The sequence below is a fragment of the Bolinopsis microptera genome, chromosome 6, assembly GCF_026151205.1.
Source record: "Bolinopsis microptera isolate Bmic1 chromosome 6, MBARI_Bmic_1.0, whole genome shotgun sequence".
In the NCBI taxonomy this organism is placed as follows: Eukaryota; Metazoa; Ctenophora; class Tentaculata; order Lobata; family Bolinopsidae; genus Bolinopsis; species Bolinopsis microptera.
In genome coordinates this window covers 19,126,963-19,151,746 of record NC_087077.1, presented here as the reverse complement: position 1 = coordinate 19,151,746, position 24,784 = coordinate 19,126,963, and the positions used below count along the sequence as shown (strand labels likewise).

At 37.8% G+C, this 24,784-nt stretch overlaps 2 protein-coding genes across 3 annotated transcripts; both read right to left on the bottom strand.

Moving 5' to 3' along the window:
• Positions 1–40: 40 nt before the first annotated feature.
• LOC134817657 (tether containing UBX domain for GLUT4-like) lies at positions 41–22,874 on the bottom strand. Of its 2 annotated transcripts, XM_063826914.1 has the most exons (8): positions 22,851–22,874; positions 6,513–6,621; positions 6,220–6,329; positions 5,942–6,069; positions 5,555–5,661; positions 5,033–5,358; positions 4,766–4,918; positions 41–2,822 (listed from the first exon to the last, which is right to left on the bottom strand). In XM_063826914.1, the coding sequence occupies exons 2-8, from the start codon at positions 6,603–6,605 to the stop codon at positions 2,393–2,395; spliced, it is 1,347 nt and encodes a 448-aa protein (XP_063682984.1). In that variant the 5' UTR covers positions 6,606–6,621; positions 22,851–22,874; the 3' UTR covers positions 41–2,392. The 2 variants fall into 2 exon arrangements, with proteins under 2 accessions (XP_063682984.1, XP_063682982.1); XM_063826912.1 differs by lacking the exon at positions 22,851–22,874 and having other exon boundaries at positions 6,513–6,748.
• On the bottom strand, positions 111–1,598 carry LOC134817477 (uncharacterized). Its single transcript, XM_063826616.1, has one exon. It carries the CDS (start codon positions 1,596–1,598, stop codon positions 111–113), a length of 1,488 nt encoding a protein of 495 aa, XP_063682686.1.
• Positions 22,875–24,784: the final 1,910 nt, after the last annotated feature.

Genomic DNA, 24,784 nt, shown 5'->3' with positions numbered 1-24,784 from the left:
TTAAATCGTAATTATCATGAAGCCAATGATGGACTAGTGGTTTCGATAAAAGAAAATAAATTACTCACAACAAGAATTAAAAACCACAGAAATAAAATTCGTTCAGTGAATCAGTGGAGATGATACAGTTGGTTGAACTTCCCCACCACTGCACTATCCCGACTTATTGCACCCTCTATTTTAATCACATATCCTCTCTTAACAGTGGAGTCCTTATTAAACGCGATAAGTCCGTGCACTACATCACCTTCTAAAACATCAGTAGGACATTTCAAGTAGAGTATAGTTTGTAACCAGTGAGTGGTTTCACTTTCAGGCGAGGTGTCCAAAACGATTGAAACATCTCCATCAAAAAAGCAGGTAAAATGTACGACTAAGGCAGTTAACTTTGAGGATGAACTGATTTGGAGTTGGAATGGCCTGGAAAATTCAAGTTCAGGCGTTTTAACGGTTTGCAAGTCGAGGTGTTTAAACCCACAATTATCTGAAATGACATTATCTTTGTCAACACACTCAACAACAGCTTCTTTGTAAAGATCTGGAACAACATCGTTCATTTTGAACCCATAGACATCATTCCAGAAGTGAAACCTGTGCTGATAACTCACCTCATCACTTACGGCTGACACAAACATAGACGCTCTGTTTGGAACGACCAGACCGTCTGGTTTAAGATATTTGTCCCTGGCTGTTATGACACTGTCTAACATGCATTCAAACAACAAACCGTATCCCATCCATTCTGATATGAGAATGTCGAATTTTTTGTCCACCTCAATTTCTTCAACTTTCCCCTTTACAACCTCAATCTTAGAAGACAAGTTGTTTGATCTAATAACGCTCCTGGCCTTGTCCACGATTTTAGAGTTGTCAACTGCCATAACAGACCGGGCTCCGCCCTGGGCACAGAACATTGATAAGATACCTGTGCCACAGCCCACATCTAATACATCCTTGTCGCTGAAGATATCTTTGTTCTTGTAGATGTAGTCTCTGTAAGCCTCTGTTCGTACTTTGTCCTGCAGCATTTCCGCATGGATTGTGTAATCTGCGTAGCTCTCAAAATAGTGGGAGTCCGTTGCAGGTCTCAGTTGTGCGTTGGATTTATCAGTTTTCTCGAGTAGTTCCATGTAAGCCTGTTGCATTTGCTCTAATTTAGCTTGTAGAAATTCAACCTTTCCATTGTTTGATTCACCATTTGCATTCTTCTCTTTACCATTCGCTGCACAACTTTGAGATTGGGCGTGTGAAAGTTCTTCAAAATCAATCATCAACAAAGAATCATCATTTAGACAGGGCTTCAAATATTCATCTTCCAACGTTTCAGACCTCTTCAATACTGTACTAAACTCCTCAACACTACATTTATTACCCCGAGTATAGTTTATCACTTTAATGGTCCCATAGAAGGACGTTTCACTGAAAGCCGAAACAAGATTCAGTTTGTGTGTTTTTAGGGAGTGGTCCATGAGGTGTCCACTCGAGCTGAGAACCATGTCACAAAACAAACAGAGAAACTTCTCCTCTTCAGTCTCTTCCTCTTCCAGGTAGTCATCTTCATTGTCAGAAGAATCTGAGCTGTAAGAGGGCTGCAGCATGATCCACCTGGAGAAAAGAGATGGATATTGACAATGAGGATATTCAATGTGAGCCTTTTGATATCTCGTATTGTGTACAATGTAAAATTAACATGGTAATTTTAAGCAAAGCTTGGAGAATTTATATCGATAGGCTGCATTTTGTACTTCCTACTTTGTTAATGAACGATGAACGAAAAGCCGAAGTAAAACACATGTATCTACATTCTACAAATCTAGAAGAAGACTTCCAATTGCGATTCATATAATCCGAATCAAATTATGAGATGTAAATAAGTTAATATTAACCATACAATACGACACACACAAGTCAAATTTTTAAACAACAGTGAATCGTTATTTATAGCCAAAATTCATCAACGTAAAATGCATTCAAGCAACCGTTCCATAATGCAACTACTATCCCAGTTACGAAGTTCCAAAAACAACCCTAGAAATTATCCATATTATATATATTACGTTTTTTTCAAGCGTTAAGTCACCCTTAATAGCAGTTACGAATGAATCAGCTACCATACATATTCCATATTCCCCGGTTTAAGATAATATAATGAGAACAACCCATTCGCCACTAAGGATAAAGTGGCGCATTGTGAAGACATACATGTCTGATAACTGAAAACAAGCTGAAACTTGGCCAGCAACTAAAACCCTTTTTAATATTATATTCTCACAATGCTATAATTCTGGCCGACACAATTATTGCAATCATTGTAATATCCCCTTTCATAGCCCTTCAATACAAAACTAAAAGTTTCACCATACCATATATTGTATAAAAATTCAAACAACATTCATTTCAATTTGAACCACTTGGGGACAGGTTTATCTCCCCTTGGCCGACTACTCCCAGTGCTCTGTACATCATCTAATCTAGTTACAGGCGAAGGAAGTTCATGTCTGCTCGAATTTGGGCTGTCATTTAAAATGTCTGGTTTACCGACTACATCAGTGAGCTGACCCAAAGCGCCCGAAGGATCAGATTCTACAGTTAGATCGGGTCTCATGACAATGTCACCACCAGCGTGCAACAGGGTTGTCAGAGTTAGTCCAGCGTTTATCAAAGTTTGTCCTGGTTTGACGAGTCGTTTGGGTGGGGCTTGATAGATTGAGAGATTTTCAACGCTATCCTCAGTCAGGTAGTCGCCCACAAATTTGTAGAGGGAGTCTGTGGTGCTGGATTTTGTTTCGAAAACGTTTTGTAGCATCAGTCCGTTAGGTAATCTGAAAAGTAATAGGTATCACGTCACCTGATAGTTCACAAAAAGAGTCTCCGAGTACAGCTTGTATGACAGAAGACTTTCATGCAATAAAACTTTCGGTCGGTCAGAACTGAGATTTTCTAACAGCTTAGTAGAATTGAAAAAATTACCCCATATCCAAAAAATTTTTAATTTCCTACATTCTCAATTTTTTCGTTTTCTGTGGCCCGCTCGCTTCGCTCGCATAAAAAGTCTTTGTATGCGCGCGGTTCAAAGATTTTTCATGGCGGATTCCAGATTCTCAATTTTACTTTTTTAGGGCCCGGAATGCTTTTTAATAGATAATCCTAGGTTACTTTTGGGGGCGAAGCACCCGAAAATTTTGGAAATTTAAACTAGATTTGGCCTCCTGGAACGAATCTGACAATGGAGAACGATTTTAGCATACTATTTTCTGATTTCAATTTTTATTGGAATAAATTGTCTGGATTCTAGAATCCCTAAACACTTGGCTTAACTAAAGCACGAAATAGGAGACAGCATGAAGTATCAAAAGTTTATAATTTTGGCAAAAATGTTTTCTCATCTACTACCATCACTTTCTGCTTTCAAGCTATAAACTAATACAGGGTTAAGGGAATTTGGAGAAGGAAGCAAGTATGAGACCAAATATTCAAGAAACAAGGAATTTAAATTTTCCAAAAATATAATAATGACTATTAGTATTTACTATTTAAATAAGATAGGAAACGCAACAAAGAACGCTTATGCATTATGCATGTTTAGACGTATTACATCAACTCATAATACTATATAATGTTCTTTGAACTCCTGACATAAAGTTATTACAATTGCATTGATGACCGTTCACAACATTACATGATTGATAATGCTATTATCAAAACTGGAATGGTAGTCTATATTGGGATTTGCAGAAGTTTTCTATAGCCGCCCCCATCCCCCCATGGGTGGTTTTGGACCTCGGATTTAGACTTGAACTTTGGACGATTCATGATTAATAGGAAGTTCAACAACCCAATGTAAGCAACAAAAGCAAGCGGGCAGAGCGACTAATTAAAAAACTAGAAAAAGTCCAATTCTCACGCCCATTCTAGCATCATCGTACAGATTAGTTAAAACGCCCTGTTTTTCTGATATTTTCTCACGCCACACGAATTTGGGCTGGGTGTGTGCAGTGTGATACACACATTGAAGACGTGATGTGTATATGCTACTGCTTGCCAATACAGATATCGGGTGACACTGTAGACATATCCGGTTTCATAGACTAGATAAGTAGATAGTAAAATGTTAATAAAGTAATAATGACAACTATTTATGTCGTGTACGCGAAAATGCCCCAATAATTAGCATCTGGTTAGTGGTTACTTGATGCACAGATTTTGTAGCTAATAGCCAACAAACTTTGGTCTGTGAAACGAAATTTGATAGACTGGATCAGTGGATCCCTGACTGAGGACATTTAAATAACGGTCCAGCAACTTTTAGTCTGCTCTTTCACTTAAATTCCTACTGAAATATTATCGAAAATTCTCAGAGTTGGCTCTCGAATTTCCTACTTTTTGTCAAAAATTTCCTACTTTTAAAAATTTCCTACATTCTTAGAATGCGAGAATGCGGGTTTTTGGATATGGGAAAATTACACAAAGTTTTGAGGTCAAGGAATCAACATGAGTATCATTTTATCAACTATTTAAGTGTAGTAAGATGTTCATGCTAACAGATCTAACTAACGTCTGACACAGTTAATAAACAATCACCCTTTCAAGCATTTGACGTTACAAATAATTCAATAACGTGAAAGTTAAATAGGTGTGACATACTATTATATTCTTATAATTATATCATATGAATTGATTGCACTGCTAATAAATAAAATACTTTGTTTTACTAAATACTTTTTTTAAACTAAAGATATTCTACATGATCAGGTGAAATAATTACCTGATTCTAAAAACAACTTGATCGGGAAGAATTTTCTCTTTTTCAGGCTGTCGGAACCGGAATTCTCTCTCTGATATCTTGTGCAAATCTCTCAACATCGATTTCAGATCTTTGTCAGTAAACTCGAAAAAGTCATCCGATTCTTCCATCCGACTGAAAATATATTGCGTTACTCCTAACAGATGATCATAGAATGAGTAATGAGTTATAATGTTTGATTCAGCATTTGATGACAACAATAACCCAACAAATGATTGACTGACTTACTCTATTTCAACACTACTAGCAGATGGATCAAACAAAATTGGCACATTGCTAACAGGTTTCCTTTTCTCTTCCATTCTAACGGGGGTCTGTTCCTCTGTTAGTTTGGCCATACAACGGTTTACTTTTTCGAAAAAGTCTGTTTCCTCAACCTCCATTTCTGAGGGGTTGCTGCTCACACTTGACTCCTCGACAATAACCGGGCGTGTTGTCTCCGTTTCCATCCCCTGGACATCCTGGACATCCTTTTTAGGAAGAGGTTTGGGAGATGCAGTTTCTGGTTGTGATGATTCCTCTTTGACTTCTTGTAAACGCAGCAAAGCACTTCCCTGAAGGTAAGACATGAGATAAGTTGGACCATAAAATATCAATTTAATCGGAACATTTGACAATCGAGACCAAATCTACACTGAATAACACTACTACAGGGTGGCCCCTGTACTATACTAGTCGCTGTATTGGTAGAAGTTTTAAAAACTGCCTAAGAAAGTATTTTTGATGTCGGAGTAAGAAAATGGCATGAACCTTGAAAATTCCCAGGTCTGCTAGAGTAGTGGTTCCAAATTTCTCAGCTCCGATCTTGCGTTGTAAGTACATGAGAGATGAAACGGCGCCTAAATCTTTACCAATCGCTGCGAGAAGATGTGATTAGAACAGTCAAACCCATCCGATTTTCTGTTATCAAGGTTTATTTGGGATCATGGCTGCCGGTTAATACCAGAGTTTTAGTAACTAGTTTTACCTTTGTATTGAACACTAAGCTCCAGTACCAGCACTCTCAACTACCTACTTACAATACCTTCACTTGGATTGGAGTTTTATCATTCTATGTGTATGACGGTTGTATGACGGTTGTATGAGTTCACTATAAAATTTGAAGTTCTGTTAACTAAATTACTTACCATTACTTACACTGTATAGTTTGAGCAATTGTAGCAGTATTTGCTATCTTGCCCATAACTCTTCCTCCGGATTCTAGTTGAAGAGCAATACTTACAACCTCAATCTTCTGAATATCTTCAAATAGCTCCAGTTTAGCTCTGTGAATGGTAACGGTTAAATTAGCGCTATGATAAACAAATTTAATTTCGGACATTTTTATTTTTATATGATCTAAAAATTTTATCTCCTTTAAATGGGAATTGCACACTTTCAAATAAACAGGAAAACAAAGCCATGATACAACATACTTATTAGCTATGCCAGACAATCTAAAAGGCAGTGAGAGATCAAAGGCTTTCTTTGCGTCTTCCTTTCTCATTCCATATTTAGCTGGATCAAAGCCTTGTTTCTCACAAGCCTACAAAAAATAAATCAATGTTGGAACATGGATATAATTATAGAAAATGGCTAGTAAGTGAAACAACACCTAAAACCCCCGCTCTAGATACAAAAACAGCAGTTTTAATTTTAAATGTATTTTCTATGTTACTATACATTTTTCACGAAAAACCGACATATAACATGAATTAAAAGTACTAACCTGCTGTTTGATAGAATTTAAAGGACTATTTGGTCCAAATGCGATGCTGACTCGGCGTCCATTAGGACAGAGAACCCAGACAGAGCTACTCATTTAATCATAAGGCACTGCAATTTAACAATTTAATTCTAGAAATGATATATTGATATATTATACTTAAAATGTTAAAAATATTGGGCTCAGACAATAGAGCTGAGGTCATCTTCGCCGGACATATAATAATCATGATAATTTTCATTCTGGAGATCATTTGAATTTTTGAGACAAGTAAAGGATGCAATCTGTTTTCACAATAAAACGATAATTCCAATATTAGTACAATTAATAGATACTTTCTTGCAAATAATACAGATACTTAATCCTTTTGCAAATACTTGTAATACAGATACCAAATCTTTTTAAACATCTGTTCTATTACATAATATCATTTTGTATTGTTTAAGACTTACAGGAGCCCAAGTCAAAAATAATATTGCATGCGTATAAAATAAGCCATTTCAGGCATAATCATTAATATATAAACTTCAAATACAGTATTGATAAGCAACATAATAGTCAAATCTTGGTGAAATATGATTTGAAACTTAAAATAAAGTATATATCATTAAACATTTCAACATAAAAAATGTAAATGTTAATGCAATGTTTTAATAACATAACCTTAATACCAAATGGATTCAAAATGGTAATAATAATGTACCAAACTTGACAAGGTCGGTAAATCCATTAATTTGTTTAAATCTTCAAAATGCAATCATGTACACCATGTGTATATGTACAGTGCAGAGGGTGAGTTACATACATTAATAGATATAAGCTTATTTAAAGTTTTAAATATAATGCAAAAAATGTCAATATCCTGTTCTAAATGAATCACTCTTGCTGCTGCTTCTAGAATCATCGTGATGTCTGTATTGATCGCTATGCTGCTTGTAAGATGCCTGGTATTGGCTGTATTGGTACTGTCCATACTGATCATATGAATATGGTGGGTACTGGTTTGGATAGCTGCCATAAGGATAAGGGGGATAGTTGTATCCATTATATCCTGTGGGTGGAGTTGGATTGTAACCCATTGGTGGTCCACGGTGAGAGGTGCTAGATGAACTTTGAGTATGGCGAAGATACTTTTCATAGTCAACAAAGTAATCTAAGTTTGACCTTGGATCTTCATGAATATCAGCAATAATTTCATCAATGCATGCATTCACTTTTTCATGGTCACCTTCTATTGTTATAACTCGCTCAGGTAGTTCATGAGGGAGCTCTTTTTTATTTGTAGTCTTTATCATAACATTGTGTCTAGTTTTCAATTCATTGATATTGTCTCCTCCTTTTCCAATGATTTTACCGATTACATTGTCAGATACAACAACTTTACACACTCTTTTCCTTTTCTCAAAGCGGGCTAACTCCCTTTCATCCTTAGGCTGGAATTCATCTTCTCTAATGCGCAGCTGGATGAACTTCACAACACTTTGTATGGTACTAAGATCTGCCATGATAGATACATATCTTTCATTTATTACAGGAAACATACATCCTTGCTTAGATACTGTGATTCTAGCTCCCGTTGAATCTTTAAATTCTTTTAGACGTTCCCCACCTTTCCCAAGGATTGAACCAACAGCATAATTAGGACAGAGCACACGTATTACTTTGACAGTTTTTAGAATTTTTCTGTTGTCAGGAGCTGCAGATTCACTAGTTTCTTCGTTATCAAGACTTTCTTCAAGAGAGCGTTTTTTTGAAGTCTCTGATTTTTCTTGATTTTCCTCTTTTCCTTCCATTATAGCTATTGAATACCTGTAATGTGACTGTTATCAATTGGTAGAGAAGATTCATTATTAGAATTAGAATTATAATCAAATTTACACAGCAATACAATAAGAATAAAAAATAATTTAAGAAGCTTCAATCTGCTGTGCAGGACATTCAATTTTTTTCAAATTCTTAAATTTAATCCTTAGTATAGGCTAGGCCCCAACATCATAGGTACTGGCTAAAGTTTTTATTTTACCCATTACCCCTGAGCACGAAAAAGCTGATCCGTAGCAGGCCAGGTGGTGGAATCACTCAGTGTTGTTACGTCTCAGGGGAAATTGTGCAAGATTCTCATAAAATCTTTGAGAAGTTGTAAAAACTGCTAATGGTACTAGTACAATGAACAACTCAGATGCTGAGATATAGTAAGTAAGAGTTTTTGGAATTGGCCACTTTACAGTCTGTTCGATGAAAATCAGCATTTATTACATAAATCTTCAACTAATATCACATTGCTTGCCTTGAAATGCATCAGTGACTCGATATGATCTGATGATTTTCTCATTCAATCAAGTAGTATACGACCCTGACATATACATCAGGAGCTACTCCCAGTAAAATCAGGTGTATCGGAAAAACTCTATAGGCAGCTTATATGGGCCTAAAATATTCTCCCTGATTTTGGGTTATATCCATAACTACATAAATTATCTACTTCTAAATAATGAGCCTGACCGTTGCAGGAAGCAACCTGGAACATTATCTGGACACAATCACATTGTGCATCCCCCAACCCCCTGAGCAGACAGAAATAATTCATGTTCTGAGCAAGTCAGATCATAATCTGCGTCTGACAAGTGACGCAGCAGTACAGTGAACTTATATTTTTGATTATTTTTACCTTAGTTTTCCGCCCTCTCCTAACTATGTAAACACAGAGAAAGCTTTTAGTCACTGTGCAGTTAAAGTATTTAATTCCTTGCCATACGACATAAGATCAGCTGAGTCAGTTACATCTTTCAAGACCAAACTTAAAACATACTTCTTTTCTCTAGCATTTGATTGATTTTGCATTTACATAGGTAAAATGAACTTGTCATGTCTAATTTTCAATTAAACTAAGCTCAGTTAATGTAAGAGCCGCTTTAGAAAGCACTGGAGTTTATCTCCAGGATTAAATTATATCGAGTTATATGATTTAGCTATAAGGCGGTTTATAAATGTTGTATTTATTATTTATTATTATTATAAATATGTTCACTGTACTGCTGGTCTACATAGTAATCGTATAGTATTAATTAAACCAACTCAGTATCAACAAACCACGATAAACTGTGTAGAAGATAAGAAGTATGTCACAAATAGAGCCGACTTTAGACTTTAGAACGATAGGAAATCTTACTATATATAAAGCGAGACGATATATATGGTTCCGTGCCATTTTACTGACACCACGGCATCAACTTTAACGCGACTTTCCGCAAAAACCGTAAAAGATATACAACTGAAACTTTTGTTGATTGGGTCAAATGCTTTAATGGCCTCCAAATCAGCATGAAAAAATAAAAAATAGGCCAAGAAATAGGAGTATGAATGGGTACTCCACATCAATGAGAATACATGAAAACATAGTTAGTAATCAGATTACACATCAAAAATAGCCAAATAGGGTGAAAAGGAGTTTCGAATTGCAACAATAACACTAAAAAACAACCAAGGTATTCTTGCACAGTGGGCTACCATGCTAGCATAGGCCTAAAATCGACTTTCTTAAATTTCTTTGAAAATAAGCTTTCCTTATTGTAAAACGCTAGCCCGATTTCATGCAAAAAACCGTAATTAAAAACTTTGCAAGATGCCAAAATGGCGTCGCGTGAAAAAATAGCATTTTTCACTGTCAAGAAATTTTGCCTTTTTTAGCCAAAAATTGCCTAATATTTATTATTTTGGGCTAAAATGCCTGATCAAGGCAGTTTTTAATAATTGAAATACAGTATAGTACTTAAGAATACTCAGCCATCTAAAAAAAACTGTGTGACTTTAACATTTTCACCTGATTTTTGACCGCGCCTTTTTTATGGCGTGTATTTTAGGCAATTTTTGGGGTATTTAACGACAGAAATCGTTGTTGGTTTGCAATAGTTCGGTATAATGCATGGTATCATCAGAAAGCTTAGACAATTCCCTATCAGATGCAATAAGAATCACTTTGGGCACTTTTGGGCAACTCTGTTTACAAAATTAAGAAACTCAAAAATTGGGTAAAATTTGCTGCATTTTTAGATAATTTATGAGCTCAATTTTGCTATTAAATTGACATATTTTAGTTATTCTCCATGTTTGTGGCATTTTTTGCATCCTAGACCAGATGCATATGGATGAAAAATCAAAATATCACAATTATTATAGTTAAAATTGATAAAAATCCAAAAAATCGTGATTTTAAACGAAATTTTTGAAAATAACAGGAACAATTTTGGTGTTTCAGAAAATTTTGGTCATATAAATGGGCACAACTTTTGTTCTGATCAATATTTTTTCATAATTCAAAAAGATTTGAGTTCCTAAGATAGCTGTCCTTCGTTTACAGTTCATAAAAGAGCTTTAAAATTGATTAAACCTCTAAAAAAACAACTTTTCCTGGGATCAGCCTCCTATTTTTTGACTACAAGATTGCTTAAAATCGGCCCAAAAATTTTTTCTGAGACATTTTCGGCCCTGTAAATGATTGGAATCGTATTTTTGTACCCAAATTACCTTAGAAACAAAGTTAGGGGCATGTGTGATGGTCTAAAATACCCTATGCTAGCATGACCCCCACTCACAGCCCACTGTGTCTTGTGAAAATATGATAGTATTTGCTTTAGCGCTCGATTTTCATACTACGCTGTAAATTTTCGAAAATATGCGCGGCGCGCCTAAAATTTTGGTTCCATTTAAAATGAATTTTTTGGTCCAAATTATAATCAATATATTTAAATTAGTCGTTATTACAAGATATGTATTTTTAATTTCCAAAATATAGCACATAAGTACCAAAAATGAAGTGCGTGCAAAAAAGTCTAAATGTTGACCACTTTTTTGGATTTTTACCCGAAGAAAAACATTAGGGATTTGTTTTATTTTTACACCATCTTGAGCGGCTGTGTTATAACTATCTCCATGTAATGCAAATTTTCATGCCGACATGCCAACAAAATTAACTTGCTCAAAATATCAAAAAACATGGTTTTTTGGCCTATTTTTGGCCCCAAAATTTGTTGCAATTTTACCCGGGGAAAAGCAGTCCAAATATCTCGAAACCACTTTTAATCGATTCTACGGTCAAAAATACGTCTAGTAAGGTGTATCTGGGGTCCCTAGCGTATCGAGCAGAAAATGCCCGTAGTATTGCTCTAACCAGAGCCCTCTCGCTTGCAGTAGCGCGCGACCGCCGGAGGCGGAAAAGATCCTACTTGTGAAACAAGCGCGTCACGCAGTACGCGTAGGCACATGGCTATGTGAACCCGTAGTAAAAGCCTTTACTATTTACGCCCCGCCCTGTAAAAACATTTTTTGTTTGATACACTAGGGATTCTAAAACATGAAAACACCTAAAACATAAGCGCACAAGATAGTATTAAAATAAAACAAATTTCCTAATTTTTCTTTAGGTAAAAATTTAACGGATGTTACTCGTCTTAATTTCTTCGAAGTAGCGCGCGCCGCTTTTCTTCTGGAAATGCCCGACGGCAAGTGCTACGAAGTAGCGCGCGCCGGGCCAGACCATTATAACAATGGACCATATAATAATGATTAAGGTAAAAGTCCAAAAAAGTGGCTGAAATTTTGGCTTTTTTGCGCGCATTTCATTTTTGGTACTTTGATGCTATATTTTAAAACTTTTAAAAGCACATATTTTTTAATAACGATTAATGCAAATGTATAATATATAAAACTGGTAAAAAATAATTTTAAAATGTAACCAAAATTTTGGGTAGGCCGCGCATATTTTCGACAATTTACACCGTATTTTGTAAATCGAGCGCTGAAGCAGATACTGTCAAATTTTCATAAGAATACCTTGGTTTTTCAGTGTTTTCGTATCGTTTCAGAATTCATTCTCCGTTTATATTATTATAAATTTTCCCCCAAAAAATTATTATGCTAAGTAGGAATCAGATTTTTCTGATATTTTTTTAAAAGTATGGTTAAATTTCTTGTTAAGATTTATATACATCTGTCTATCGAATACCAGCTGATTGTCCAATGTCCATAACCATTACCTAGCCTAACAGTAGGCACAATCATAACCAATGTAGGGGCGATTTCAACACCATGAAGAGCACTACTTTATTTTTTCAAAGAATCAATGAAACAAGAAATTTATTTTTTAGCACATTTTACAGAATAAAAAGATGTAGAACAATTCATTAAAATATAATGCGCTTTTGGTGTATGAATTTTTGTCCTTGACTGCTAGTTTGATTTTGAAAGGACTGGTAACTAACGGGGGCAAGGAATGGGTGTGCCTTAAAGCTTTTGCACACATCGAAACGCTAGTTCAGTTGAGTTTCATATTAGGACCAGAAGAAAATTGTTAGCAGACATTTGGGGTTCTGTTAATAGTTGTTACTGTAGTCTTTCTGTGACAGAAAGTCTACACTATAATATGCTTAAGTTTATATTGTCTTGTTCAAGGATATATAATGCAAGTTCAAGGTGGATATTATCTACTTGAGAGCTGGTAAAAGATTATGGCCTTTGTATTAATGGTTAAAATAAGATAAAAAGTCATTTGCATTAGTTTTAGAATCATTTATATTAGCTGCAGATAGTGTTTAAACATCCAGTTCTTTTTCCTAATCAAATCAAATCAAATCAAAATATAATGACACAAACATCATCACACATCATCAAAAATATATCTACTAAAATTTAAAAATTATCTTTAATCTATTGGCCTAAACAACCAAGTTAAAATGAATCTAATTTACATACTTTCCACTACTATATAAGTTGATAAAGCGTTTTTTAGCAACATGAGGATTACACATAAGATATTCATTGTGCTTCTCTTTATTAGCAGCATAATTTAATCCCTCAATCTTTCCTAATATAGTAGTGTTGAAGTATTCCAAGATAGGCATTCTCTGAATACCTGTCTCAACAAATTTTTTGCCCTGAATTTATTTATTTTTACTCTGAAAATTCTGCTCAAACAATTTTACCTACACACTTAACAATTTCAAACCAAATCACCCCATCCAAACCCAGTTTGTCCTGTTGTTGTTAGTGTGTCTGACCTTTGAATGATTTACATATTTTTGAATACTTCAATCACTCTTTTGAAAGTTCTTGAAAAAATTCTATTCAATCATATTCCCACTTAACCCACCTCATATCACTCACAATGAACCGGCTGATGCTCTTCTCCTTTCAGGTGCAGGGGTCTGTCCAAGCTGGCCCCCTGGACTCCGGACATATCTCTGATATCATATCATCATGGCTACTACCTCAAGTGCTAGTACCCAAAGGCGTTCCCCTAGACACACTCCTCCTCCTACCAACCCAGGATCCAGAGCTAGCATGTCACCATCCGGCAGAGGAGCTTCCTCCCAAAAGAAGAAACCTCTAGCAGACAACAAAGCCCTGCGCAGGAACAGCCCTAGTGCAATGGCCCAGAAAGCTGTGCTGGGTAAACGCCCATCAAAGTCACCCCAAGAACAACCAGAGACATCTGTTCTTAAACCTCCAGGTAATCTGGTTATTGAAAAGATCAGCCCAAACCTGATATCAGCTTTAGAATCATCGAACCTCAGAGAGAGCCCCAGCAGTCCAATGAGCCCTCTGTACAAGTCCTTTCCTCCATTCTCCCGTGCTGAAGAGTCTGCTGAAGAACTTGAAATCCAGGATAAACCTACAGTAAAACAACGGGCTTCAAAGAGTGATTGTCCTTGCCGATCAACATCAGATGGTAAGGAATGGAAGTTCAAGTGTACCAGATGTTTTCAGCACTGGCATGCTTCCTGTTGCAATCTCAAGGGTGCTAACAACATTCAGCACGATACACCTCTTGAAGCTTCTCTGAATATGATTCTCTCAGAATGGCTATGTCCATGGTGTTTCGATACATCATTCCCCAGACCAGGCTCCAGCATGTCAGCCAAGATGGACAACAACCTAAAGAGCTCTGTAGACTACAGCCAGAACATACAGGCTATATCAGATGCTATTTCTAATGCTGTTGGTAACAGTATGCCTACTGTGGAGATTGTATCCCTGGAGACAAGACTGAAGAAGCTGAGTCAAGAGATTCATGAATTTCAGCAGTCCAGAAGTCCATCTGAAGCACCACCTGCTACAGAAATCCCCCATCCTAAATGCACAGAACCTCCAGTGTGTGATTACCTGGTCGATGTGCTAAGTGCTGAGATCCTCAAAGAAGTTACAGAGTTTCTCCTGGAGAGCCAAGCTAGTAATAAGTTCATCCCGAAGAATGGAAGACAGGTCCTCAAGTTTGGGGAAGACTACTCTTATACTGGTGATTCAGACCCACCCCTATCCCCCACAATCCCAGCACCCCTTGCCTCAGCCATAGACGCAGTTACATCAAAGTGCAGACTGACCCATAAGCCCAACTCCATCCTAATAAACTGCTACCCTCCCTCAGTTGATACCACCACTAGTAGCAAGCTCCCTTTTCACTCTGACGATGAGTCTGAGATTATTGCTAACTCAGAAATTGCTACTATCAGCATAGGCGACGTCAGGAAGGTGTGCTTTAAGTGCATCTATGAGACCGGAAACGAAGCCTCAACTGAGTATGTTCATAGTGTGAGTCCAGAATCTAACTCAGTGTATGTGATGACACGATCGTCACAAGCCTGGTATCGTCACGGTATTGATGAAACAGGTCCTGCTGAAACTCAGTCTTCTGTGCAGACAGGAAGGTTCTCCATCACACTGAGAACTGTGAGCAAACAGTTTAGCCGGAGCTGCATCATCATGGGCGACTCTAACACCAAGCCCATCAAGTTCGGTGTCGGTACTGGAACCCTTGGACAGTCCTTCCCAGGTGAACGTGTTAAAGCCAACAAGGTCAGTGCAATAGACCCTAAGCTCTGCATTGGTTATAGCAACGTCATCTTAGTTTGTGGGACCAACGATCTACGAGTTGAAAATGTGCAGTCACCTGGTGATATACACCAGCTGGTAGACATTCTCCACCTGAAAATCCAGCAGATCCAGAAACTGTGCCCTAAGGCGAAGTTGTTTGTCACAGCAGTTTTACCGTCTAGACTCCCTAAGATGAATAAAAACATTATGGCATTCAACAGCTTGGTTGATGAAATGTTGTACTCTAGCTTTAACCAGACTGTATGGCACCTTGGTGTTGGCCACTTTTTAGACGGTAAAGGGTTGCTTGCTATGAAACTCACGAGAAATGGTGATGAAATCCATCTCGGAGAGCTTGGTATTGCTAAATTTGTGAGATGTCTGAAACAGTGGGTGTATGTGAGGGAGAGACAGGAGAGAGTAAGACAAAGGAAGGCCACCCGACCAGTGGGAGTTTATCTCACTTAGTTTATCATGATTATGAAACTTATTAAAGATCAATGAAACAAGAAATCAATGAAACAAGAAATTTAATTTTAGCACATTTTACAGAATAAAAAGATGTCAAACAATTCATAAAATATAATGCCCAATTGGTGTATGACTTTTTGTCCTTGACTGCTAGTTTGGTTTTGGAAGGACAGGTAACTAACGGGGCAAGGAATGCGCGTGCCTGAAAGCTTTTGCACACACCGAAACGCTAGTTCAGTTAGGTTTTTAGAGACAGGGCTCATTTTAGGACTAGAAGAAATTTGTTAGTAGACATTAGGGGTTCTGTTTATAGTTGTTACTATAGGTTGCAGTCTTGTTGTGACAAAAAGTCTACACTAAAACATGCTTTAGTTTATATTGTGTGGTTCAAGGATATAAAATGTGGCTTCAAGGTGTATATTAAAGAGCTTGCGAAAGATTATGGCCTTTGTATCAATGGTTATAATAAGCTATAAATATCTTAAACTATACAGTGCTAATTAAAAATTTCTTTATACTTCATTCTCAGATTAGATTTAAAAATTCAAAAAATATACATTTATTTTATTAATACCTTCTCACACATTCTTTACTCACAGGACAAGACTTGGAAAACAGTAGCCTAGAGGAATTTAATTGAGATGTGTGTGAACAGCCAGTTATAATGTTTGGAAAATAATATTTGTGCAGTCAAAATCTTTCACGGTCCAATCAAGCAGGGCGTGGTTATGCTGATTGGCTAATAGCGCACTTTTAAGTTTTCCTCGCAAGCACATTACACTAGTAGTAAAGTCAGTCATTCTGAACTTTGGGGTTAAAATGTTAAAAATTTTGGTTGACCTAGTGTTGTGGTTGTCAGGTGGGTCTACCTGACAGATAAGAAGGCAGGGTTTCCTCGACGAACATGTGTAACCCTCATATAGGGATATTGGAGCACGGAATTTCATTATCTTGTAGAGCTCGAGGTAACTGTGGTATGTATAGAGATTTTGTATAGCTAGAATATTATTATGCTTGAATATCGGTTTGGTGTGTTCTTTTATGAAAAATTTTTGGTCAAGTTTCTGGTGTCCTATAGGCCTAGTACGTGCACAAGTCTTAAACTTATCAAGGTACGCCAGCCTATCACCAAATAGTACTCTGAGACAGTACTTCTGAGCAGTAAATATTGAGCTTATACGTTGCTTAGCTGCCCCACCCCATACAGATATACAGTAGGAAAGATGTGATTCGAACAGAGTATAATATAATTGTTGATGTAGAAATTCTGGAAGGGAGCAGCGAAGTCTACATAAAGTTGATGTGGAATGATTTAGGGTTCGCTTAAGAGCTTTAATGTGATCTTCCCATGATAGGTTCTCGTCAATTATAACACCCAGAAATTTTGCGGATGAAACCTTTTTGATTGGATAGTTGTCTATTGTTAGTACAGGTTCAGGGTGTGATAAAATCTCTGACTTAGAACCTGCCATGTTGGGTTTGAAGTGTATGTAGCAGCACTTGGACATGTTTATATGTAACTTATTCGCTCTCATATAAGACTGTAATGATGACAAAAGCTCATTTCCTCGTTCATATGCCTCACGTTTTGTTTTGCCGACAACAAATATATTAGTATCATCAGCAAAGGTAACAAATGATCCTAGTTTAGAACTGTTTGTGATGTCGTTCATATAAAGAAGAAATAGGAGAGGTCCAAGAATTGAACCCTGTGGGACACCAAATTGAATAGATAGGGTATCTGATTTTTCTCCTACAACTTCAGTGTATTGTTGCCTGTTTGTTAAGTAGCTTTTTATGAGGTTATTTGCAACTCCTCTCACTCCACATCCCTCTAATTTTATAAGAAGTGTTGAATGATCGATGGTGTCAAAAGCTTTGCTAAGGTCAATGAATATTCCTAAAACATGATTCTTAAGTTTAAGAGATTTCGTAATTAAATCTACAGAGTAATTGACTGCATGAGATGTAGAGTGAGATTTCCTAAATCCAAACTGTGTCTTCGATATTACTCCCTGGGAGCTAACAAATCCGTATATTCTAGAATATATGAGCTTTTCAAAGATCTTACCGAAGACGGACAGTGTGGAGATAGGACGGTAGTTCTCGATTTCTTCTGGGTTACCTTTCTTATATACAGGTGTTATTTTACCAGTTTTCAGGACATCAGGAAATATACCTTGGGTCATAAGGATATTGAAGTAGTTCGATAATACAGGTGCAATTACATGAGATGACTTTTTTATTACACTTATGGGAATGTCACTGGCTTTACCATTTTCGAACTCTCTTATGATTTTCAATATTTCGTTCGAGGAGCAATCTTCTAACCTAATATTTTTTTCATTTCTTGGGTTCAGGAAGTCATAGAAAGTTTTCATGGGTAATATAGGCAGGCCATTAGATGGATTATTCAGTGTCTCATTCAGCTTTGGTGCAATAGAGACAAACCAAGCATTGAATCCATTAGCAATTGCTCTTCTATCAACTATTCTTTGGTTATCAATGATGAATGGGGGCTTGGTTTGCCTCTTCTTTTTGCCTCTGAGTTCGTTAATAATTTGCCAGGTTTTCTTGCTGTTTTCACAGTTGTTTAGAATTTCGTTACAGTAATGCCAACGTTTGGCAGCTTTAATGATAGCTTTGAGCATCCTACGATAATCACTAAATACTTGGTATAGCAAGATATTACCACCAGGGTTCTTATTGGTAACGGTGTCAGACCACTCCTTACGTAGTTCATGCTTTCTTTCTACAGACTGGATGATACTGTCTGTAATCCATGGGTTAAGTTTGGGAGTTCTTTTTGTCACTTTCGGTACCTCCAGTTTGCAGTGTTTGTCAAGTGTCTGGTCAAAACATGCCGTAAACTCATCAAATTTTGTTGAAGGAGTGAGCTGGTTTACCTTTACCTCAAGTTCAGTTACAAAGCTTTTCAATTTGGAACTTGAGTAATCATAATAGCGGACATGTTTCTGAGGCTCTGTACTGCGAGGGGTCTCTACTGAAGTGAAGGTAAATATAGGGGCATGCTCACCAAGCCGTTCTTCAATAACACCTGATAAGACTATATTCTCAATTTTATTTGTTAAAATGTTATCGATGCAGGAACTTTTACAGTTTTGACGAAAATGTGTTGCAATGGAGATAGTCGGGTAAAAGCCGTTTCTGTATAAAGTATCCTCAAAGAGCTGGGAACTGGTAGAAATATTAAGTATGTTTGAGTTAAAGTCTCCCAACAAATTGACAGTTTTCCCATTTAGCTGCTTTGCAAGTAGTTCCAGGGTTTCACAAAAGCTATCAAAGCAGCCATTAGGGGGTCGGTAAATGACTCCATGAACAATTTTGCTGCCTGCGCTATCTGTGGTTTCAACAAAGAGGCTCTCAATATTTGTAGTACAGTGTGATACGTTTTCTAAGACCACCGTATTTAAATGGTCAGATACATAGAGTGCAACACCTGTGCCTTTTTTCTTACCTGCCAATGTTTCTTGATAGAATCCTGTGTATGATGGAATTTGGTACAGGCCCTGCTGTGCAGGATCAGTATTGGTTTCAGCAAGACCAATCATATCAAACGAGTGCCCTATACTTTTGAGTTCAATTAGGAAGCTATCAAAGTTAGATGCGTTTCCATCTATATTGTAGAATAAAGTTGATAACATAGATTTTTTTGAGGAATTGAGCTGCTTGATTGCATTTAAGAACTCGAGTTTAGAGTAGCGACGGCAACGTTCAAGTACAAGGGCATATGATGTAATTACGGCATCTTCCTGGTTTCTATTATCATAGAATCTATCAGAATCTATAGATTCCTCATCAGATGGAAATGGGCAGTACCGTTCCTCTGCAGAACTGGCACACTCGCAGCACATCCATAGTCCATTTTTGCATGAGTATTTAGCTGATTTGAAACACTTAGTATGGATGGCATTATTACAGTTTTCACACTCTAGTAAAGGTTGTCCGATGTTAATAGATCTACTACATGGCTCACACACATCCTTAATCATTTTCATAATCATTTTTACTAAGTGGGGTTGTTAGACCCCACTGACTGGTTGTGTTTTCCACGTCTTGTCCGCTCTTGCCTCTCTCTCACATACACCCAATGCTTCACACATCTCACAAATTTGGTAATACCATAAACTCCTAAATGAATATCATCACCACCTCTGGTCAGGTTGGTGGCAAGGAGTCCCCTACTATCTAAGAAGTGGCCAACTCCAAGGTGCCACACACTCTGGTTGAAGTTGGCACTTAACATTTCTCCAACAAGCCGATTGAAGGTCATAATGTTTTTGTTCATTTGAGGCAATCTTGATGGGAGGACTGCTGCGACAAATATTTTGATACTTGGGCAGAGCTTTCTTATCTGTTGAATCTTCAAGTGGAGAACGTCAACCAGCTGATGGATTTCATTCTCTCCTCTAAGGTTTTCTACCCGGAGGTCATTGGTACCACAAACGATAACAACGTTGCTGTACCCAATGCAGCGACAAGGGTCAATCAAACTGACTTTACCTGCCTTGACTCTTTCACCAGGGAAAGACTGGCCCATAGTACCAGCACCACACCCAAACTTGATTGTTTTGGTGTTCGAATCTCCCATAATGAGCGTGCTTCTTTTGAATTTGTTGTTAATGGCTCTAAGGGTAATGGAAAATCGTCCGTAAATGGCCGGGTTGACTTCAGTTTTTTGGGTGGCCTTGATTCCATGCTTGAACCAAGCTTGTGAGGAACGAGTCATAATATAGGCCGAGTTGGATTCCAGGGACATTTCAGTCATTTTTGTAGGTGAATGGCCTTCATGGACAGGTACAAAGCTTATCTTTCTTACTTCTCCTATTGAAATTGTGGCTATTTCGGAGTCAGCAAGTATTTCTTGCTCATCGTCACAGTGGAAGGGTAACGTGCTTTCCTCAACCCCAGTGCTAGGAGGGAAGTAGTTTATGAGCACAGAGTTAGGCTTGTGTGTAAGTTTGCACTGGGAGGTGACTCTATCAATAGCAGCTGCTAATGGTGGTGGGATGGCTGGAGAGGAGGGGGCGTTTGTGTCTCCAGAGTATGTGTAGCTTTCTCCATATTTAAGGACTGACCTTCCGTTCATCTGGCTGAACTTACCAGTTTCTTTGCACTCAGTCAGAAAACTGGTGACCTCATCAAGCAGATTTTTGTCTAGGATGTCTACTTGGTAGTCCTTAATCGGCGGCATTACACATTTGGGGAGGGCTACTGTTGACCTCATCTCTTGTTTGACTGCTGCTGGAGGGCCCATTTGAGAGCTTCTGGATTTTTGGAAGGAGTAAATCTCTTCACTAAGTTGCGACAGTCTTGACTCAAGTGAAGATATCTCCACGGTGGGTATGCTGTTGGATACAGCACTCGAGATGGCATCAGATACAGCTTGGATGTTTTTGCTGTAGTCAACGCTAAACTTAAGAGCTTCATCCAATTTAGACGCGGTGCTGCTGTTTGGCTTGGGATGGATTGATGTGAAGCACCATGGACATTCCCAGTACTGAAGGATGGCATCAAGACCAATCTGTTGTGGGGAGCCACTTGTAATCTGGTTTGCTCCCTTGAGGTTGCTGCAGGAGGCGTGCCAATGCTGAGAGCATCTGCAACATTTGAGAAGCCATTCTTTGCCCTCAGAGCTTGCTCGACAGGGGCAGTTACCTTTAATGGCACGTTGCTTTGGACTTCCTTGATCTTTTTCTTCTTCTTCTGTATGGAAGGGTGGGAACGGTTTGTAAATAGGGCTCATAGGGCTATGAGGGCTATCTCTTAGGCCACCAGGGTCTATTATGAGGCTTGGACTAATTTTTAGGGTCAGAGATGTAGGTGGCTGTAATGTTGATGGTCCCGGTGAAGCAACAGTAAGCAGCTTTTCAGTTGGCAGACTGTTTGATCTTCGCCGTCCTGAGATGTTGGCTGCAGGGTTCTTCTGATTAGCCTTGCTTGTGAGGGGGCTCTTTCTGTGAAGAGGATTAGTCACTTTAGGGGAATGAGGTGGAGTAGCCTTAGCCTTAACAGATGCTGCAGGAGAGTTGTTTCTGGGCGAGCGTCTGTTTTGTGGTGGTGGTGTTGGAATTCTCTTCATGACTGTGGATTGATCACGGGGATGTGCTGAGTGCCCTCTGGGCTGCCACCACCGGCGAATTAGCTGCACCTGAAATGAGTAGATCATGGGTGGACGTCTGATTTATAATGGAAAAAGGGGAACATTGATTACTTAAAACTGTATAATAACTAGTTTTTTCATTAGATATACCATAAAGAATAATTGATTTCGATTGAAACATGATATATTAACAATAAGTTGCTTAAAGGGTGAATAGTCGGGTAGTTGAGGTGGTGGATGTTGTTGATTAGATTAAATGGTTTGATGAAGCATATATTGTATCGTTTGGAATTGCTTTATGGGTTTGAGGGTGAGCTTGACTATAATGCAGACTGGGGTTGGGTAAAGGGAATTGTGGGATTCCTGGGTAAGGAGACATTGTGGAAAGCTGGTTGAAGAAATAGCAATTGTAGTCGACGAGCTTGCCACAAAGGGATTTACTGTAAAACAAGCCACAATAATCAAATAATTTGGTTAAGGTTATACAATAATACAAGTTATGTAAGGTTAATGTATTGTAATTCGTTTGAATTTGGGTAAGAAACTTGTATTATATAATAACTATCCAATAAATCGAGACAAAGATACATAAATAAAGTTTACTAATCAGGAACTAATCAACAGCACTTTACACACAACAAATAATTTAAGGAAGAGACCAGCCAGAAGCCAGCAATCAATGTCAGGAGCTTTTAGGGAGGGGCAGTTTATGAGAGGATGGTGGTTTTAAGTGTTGTGATGTGGAATTTCATAATCTACTCATCTTCAGTTGGAGCATCATCGCCGGCAGCAACATCCTTTTGGACACCTTCGCATCATCCCCCAGTGATCATTCTTTTACTCAGACATTGATTGCGGCTCGAAGGCTCGATCTACATCCTCAAATTATTTGTTATATAGTAGTGTTGAAAGTATTAAAGATGTGTGCGACCCCTGTAGTAAATACATTAATATTGGCCAGCCACTCTTAGAATGTGAAAATTGCAGCAAAGTTGTTCATACTAAGTGCTTCAGATCCGCGAAATTTACAAGCAAAAACGGTCTATGGATGTGCAGTGATTGCTGTAGTACAATAGAAGATAGGTATTGCCCATTTCCAAGCAGCCAAAGGTATGATGATTCAGATAAATTCTATGATACAAACAACCAGGAAGATGTCACCATAGCTAAATTCTCTTCAATACTTGAAGACTGTAAGCGTTACACAAAACAAGAACTAGCAAACTCAATCAGCAAACTTTTTCCTGAGAAAAATAAAAATTCTGCTTATCTGCCCGCTCTGTTTTGCAATATAGATGGGTTTGCTAGTAATTTTGACAGCTTTTTAATAGAACATAAGACCCTCCCGTGTAATTTTGATGTCATTGGATTGGCTGAGACCAACATCGATCCAAGCCAACAAGGCTTATACCAAATCCCCTCCTATACAACATTTTGTCAAGTACCATTCCCTGATAAGAAAAAAGGAACAGGAGTATCCTTATATGTCTCTGATCGCCTGAATGCTGTAGTAATCGAAAATCTATCTCACTGTACAAAAGATATTGAGTGCTTATTTGTTGAAATTACTCTTAGCTCGGGTGATAAACTGACATATGGGGTTGCTTATCGTCCTCCAAATGGCTGTAGTGAGACCTTTTGTCAAACTCTTGAGGATATATCTAAGCAGTTGGCTGGTAAAAAGTTCCATATTCTTGGCGATTTTAACTCTAACCTCCTCAATGTACAAACCTCCAGCCAGCTATTTGAGGACACGTTACTTCGTAACAATATGTATCCTACTATATCACTTGCTACCCACTTCCGTCCTAACTGTAAAAACTCATGTATTGACAATATCCTCACATCAGAGATAGATCATGTACTTCTCTCCGGTGTATTGAATGATAGGATTGGTGACCATGCCTTTATATTCACCTTCACGTCAATTCCTACCGAAAACAGTACTGAAAAACTTAAACATGTTCGCTACTATGATTATTCAAGTTCCAAACTCACTAATTTTGTTAATGAACTCGAGGTGAAGGTGAATGACTTGACTCCCTCGGTAAACTTCAATGAGTTCTTGGACTGCTTCAATGAAACACTTGATAAACACTGTAAGCTTGATGTACCAAAAGTTACCAAAAGGACTCCCAAACTCAACCCGTGGATTACCGATGGAATCATTGTCTCAGTTGAAAGAAAACATGAACTCTGTAGAGACTGGTCAAGCACTGTAACAAATAGAAACCCTGAGGGTAATGTACTGCTCTATAAAGTCTTCAGTGACTACCGAAGAATGCTTAAAAGTATTATCAAGGTCGCCAAACGATCGTACTACTGCAATGAAATCCATAAAAATATAGAAAACAGCAAAAAAACGTGGCAGATAATCAATGAGCTCAGGGGCAAGAAAAAGAAGCAAACTAAGCCTCCCTTTATCATAAACAACGAACGAATCATGAATCGTAGAGTCATAGCCAATGGATTCAACTCTTACTTTGTTTCTATTGCCCCTAAGCTCAATGAAACACTTAGTAGCAGTGAGGCCTCTGGTTTACCAATTCTCCCTATAAAAACATTCTATGATTTCCTTGGAAAGACTAATGAAAAATCGATTATGTTAGAAGACTGTACACCTTATGAGATAACGGAAATAATAAAAGGATTTGAAAATGTAAAAGCAAGTGATATTCCTGTTAGTGTAATCAAAAGATCATCTCACGTAATTACACCGATCCTTAGTCGATACATCAACATCTTAATGTCTAATGGCACGTTCCCCGACGTTCTAAAGACTGGTAGAATAACTCCTGTATTTAAGAAGGGAAAC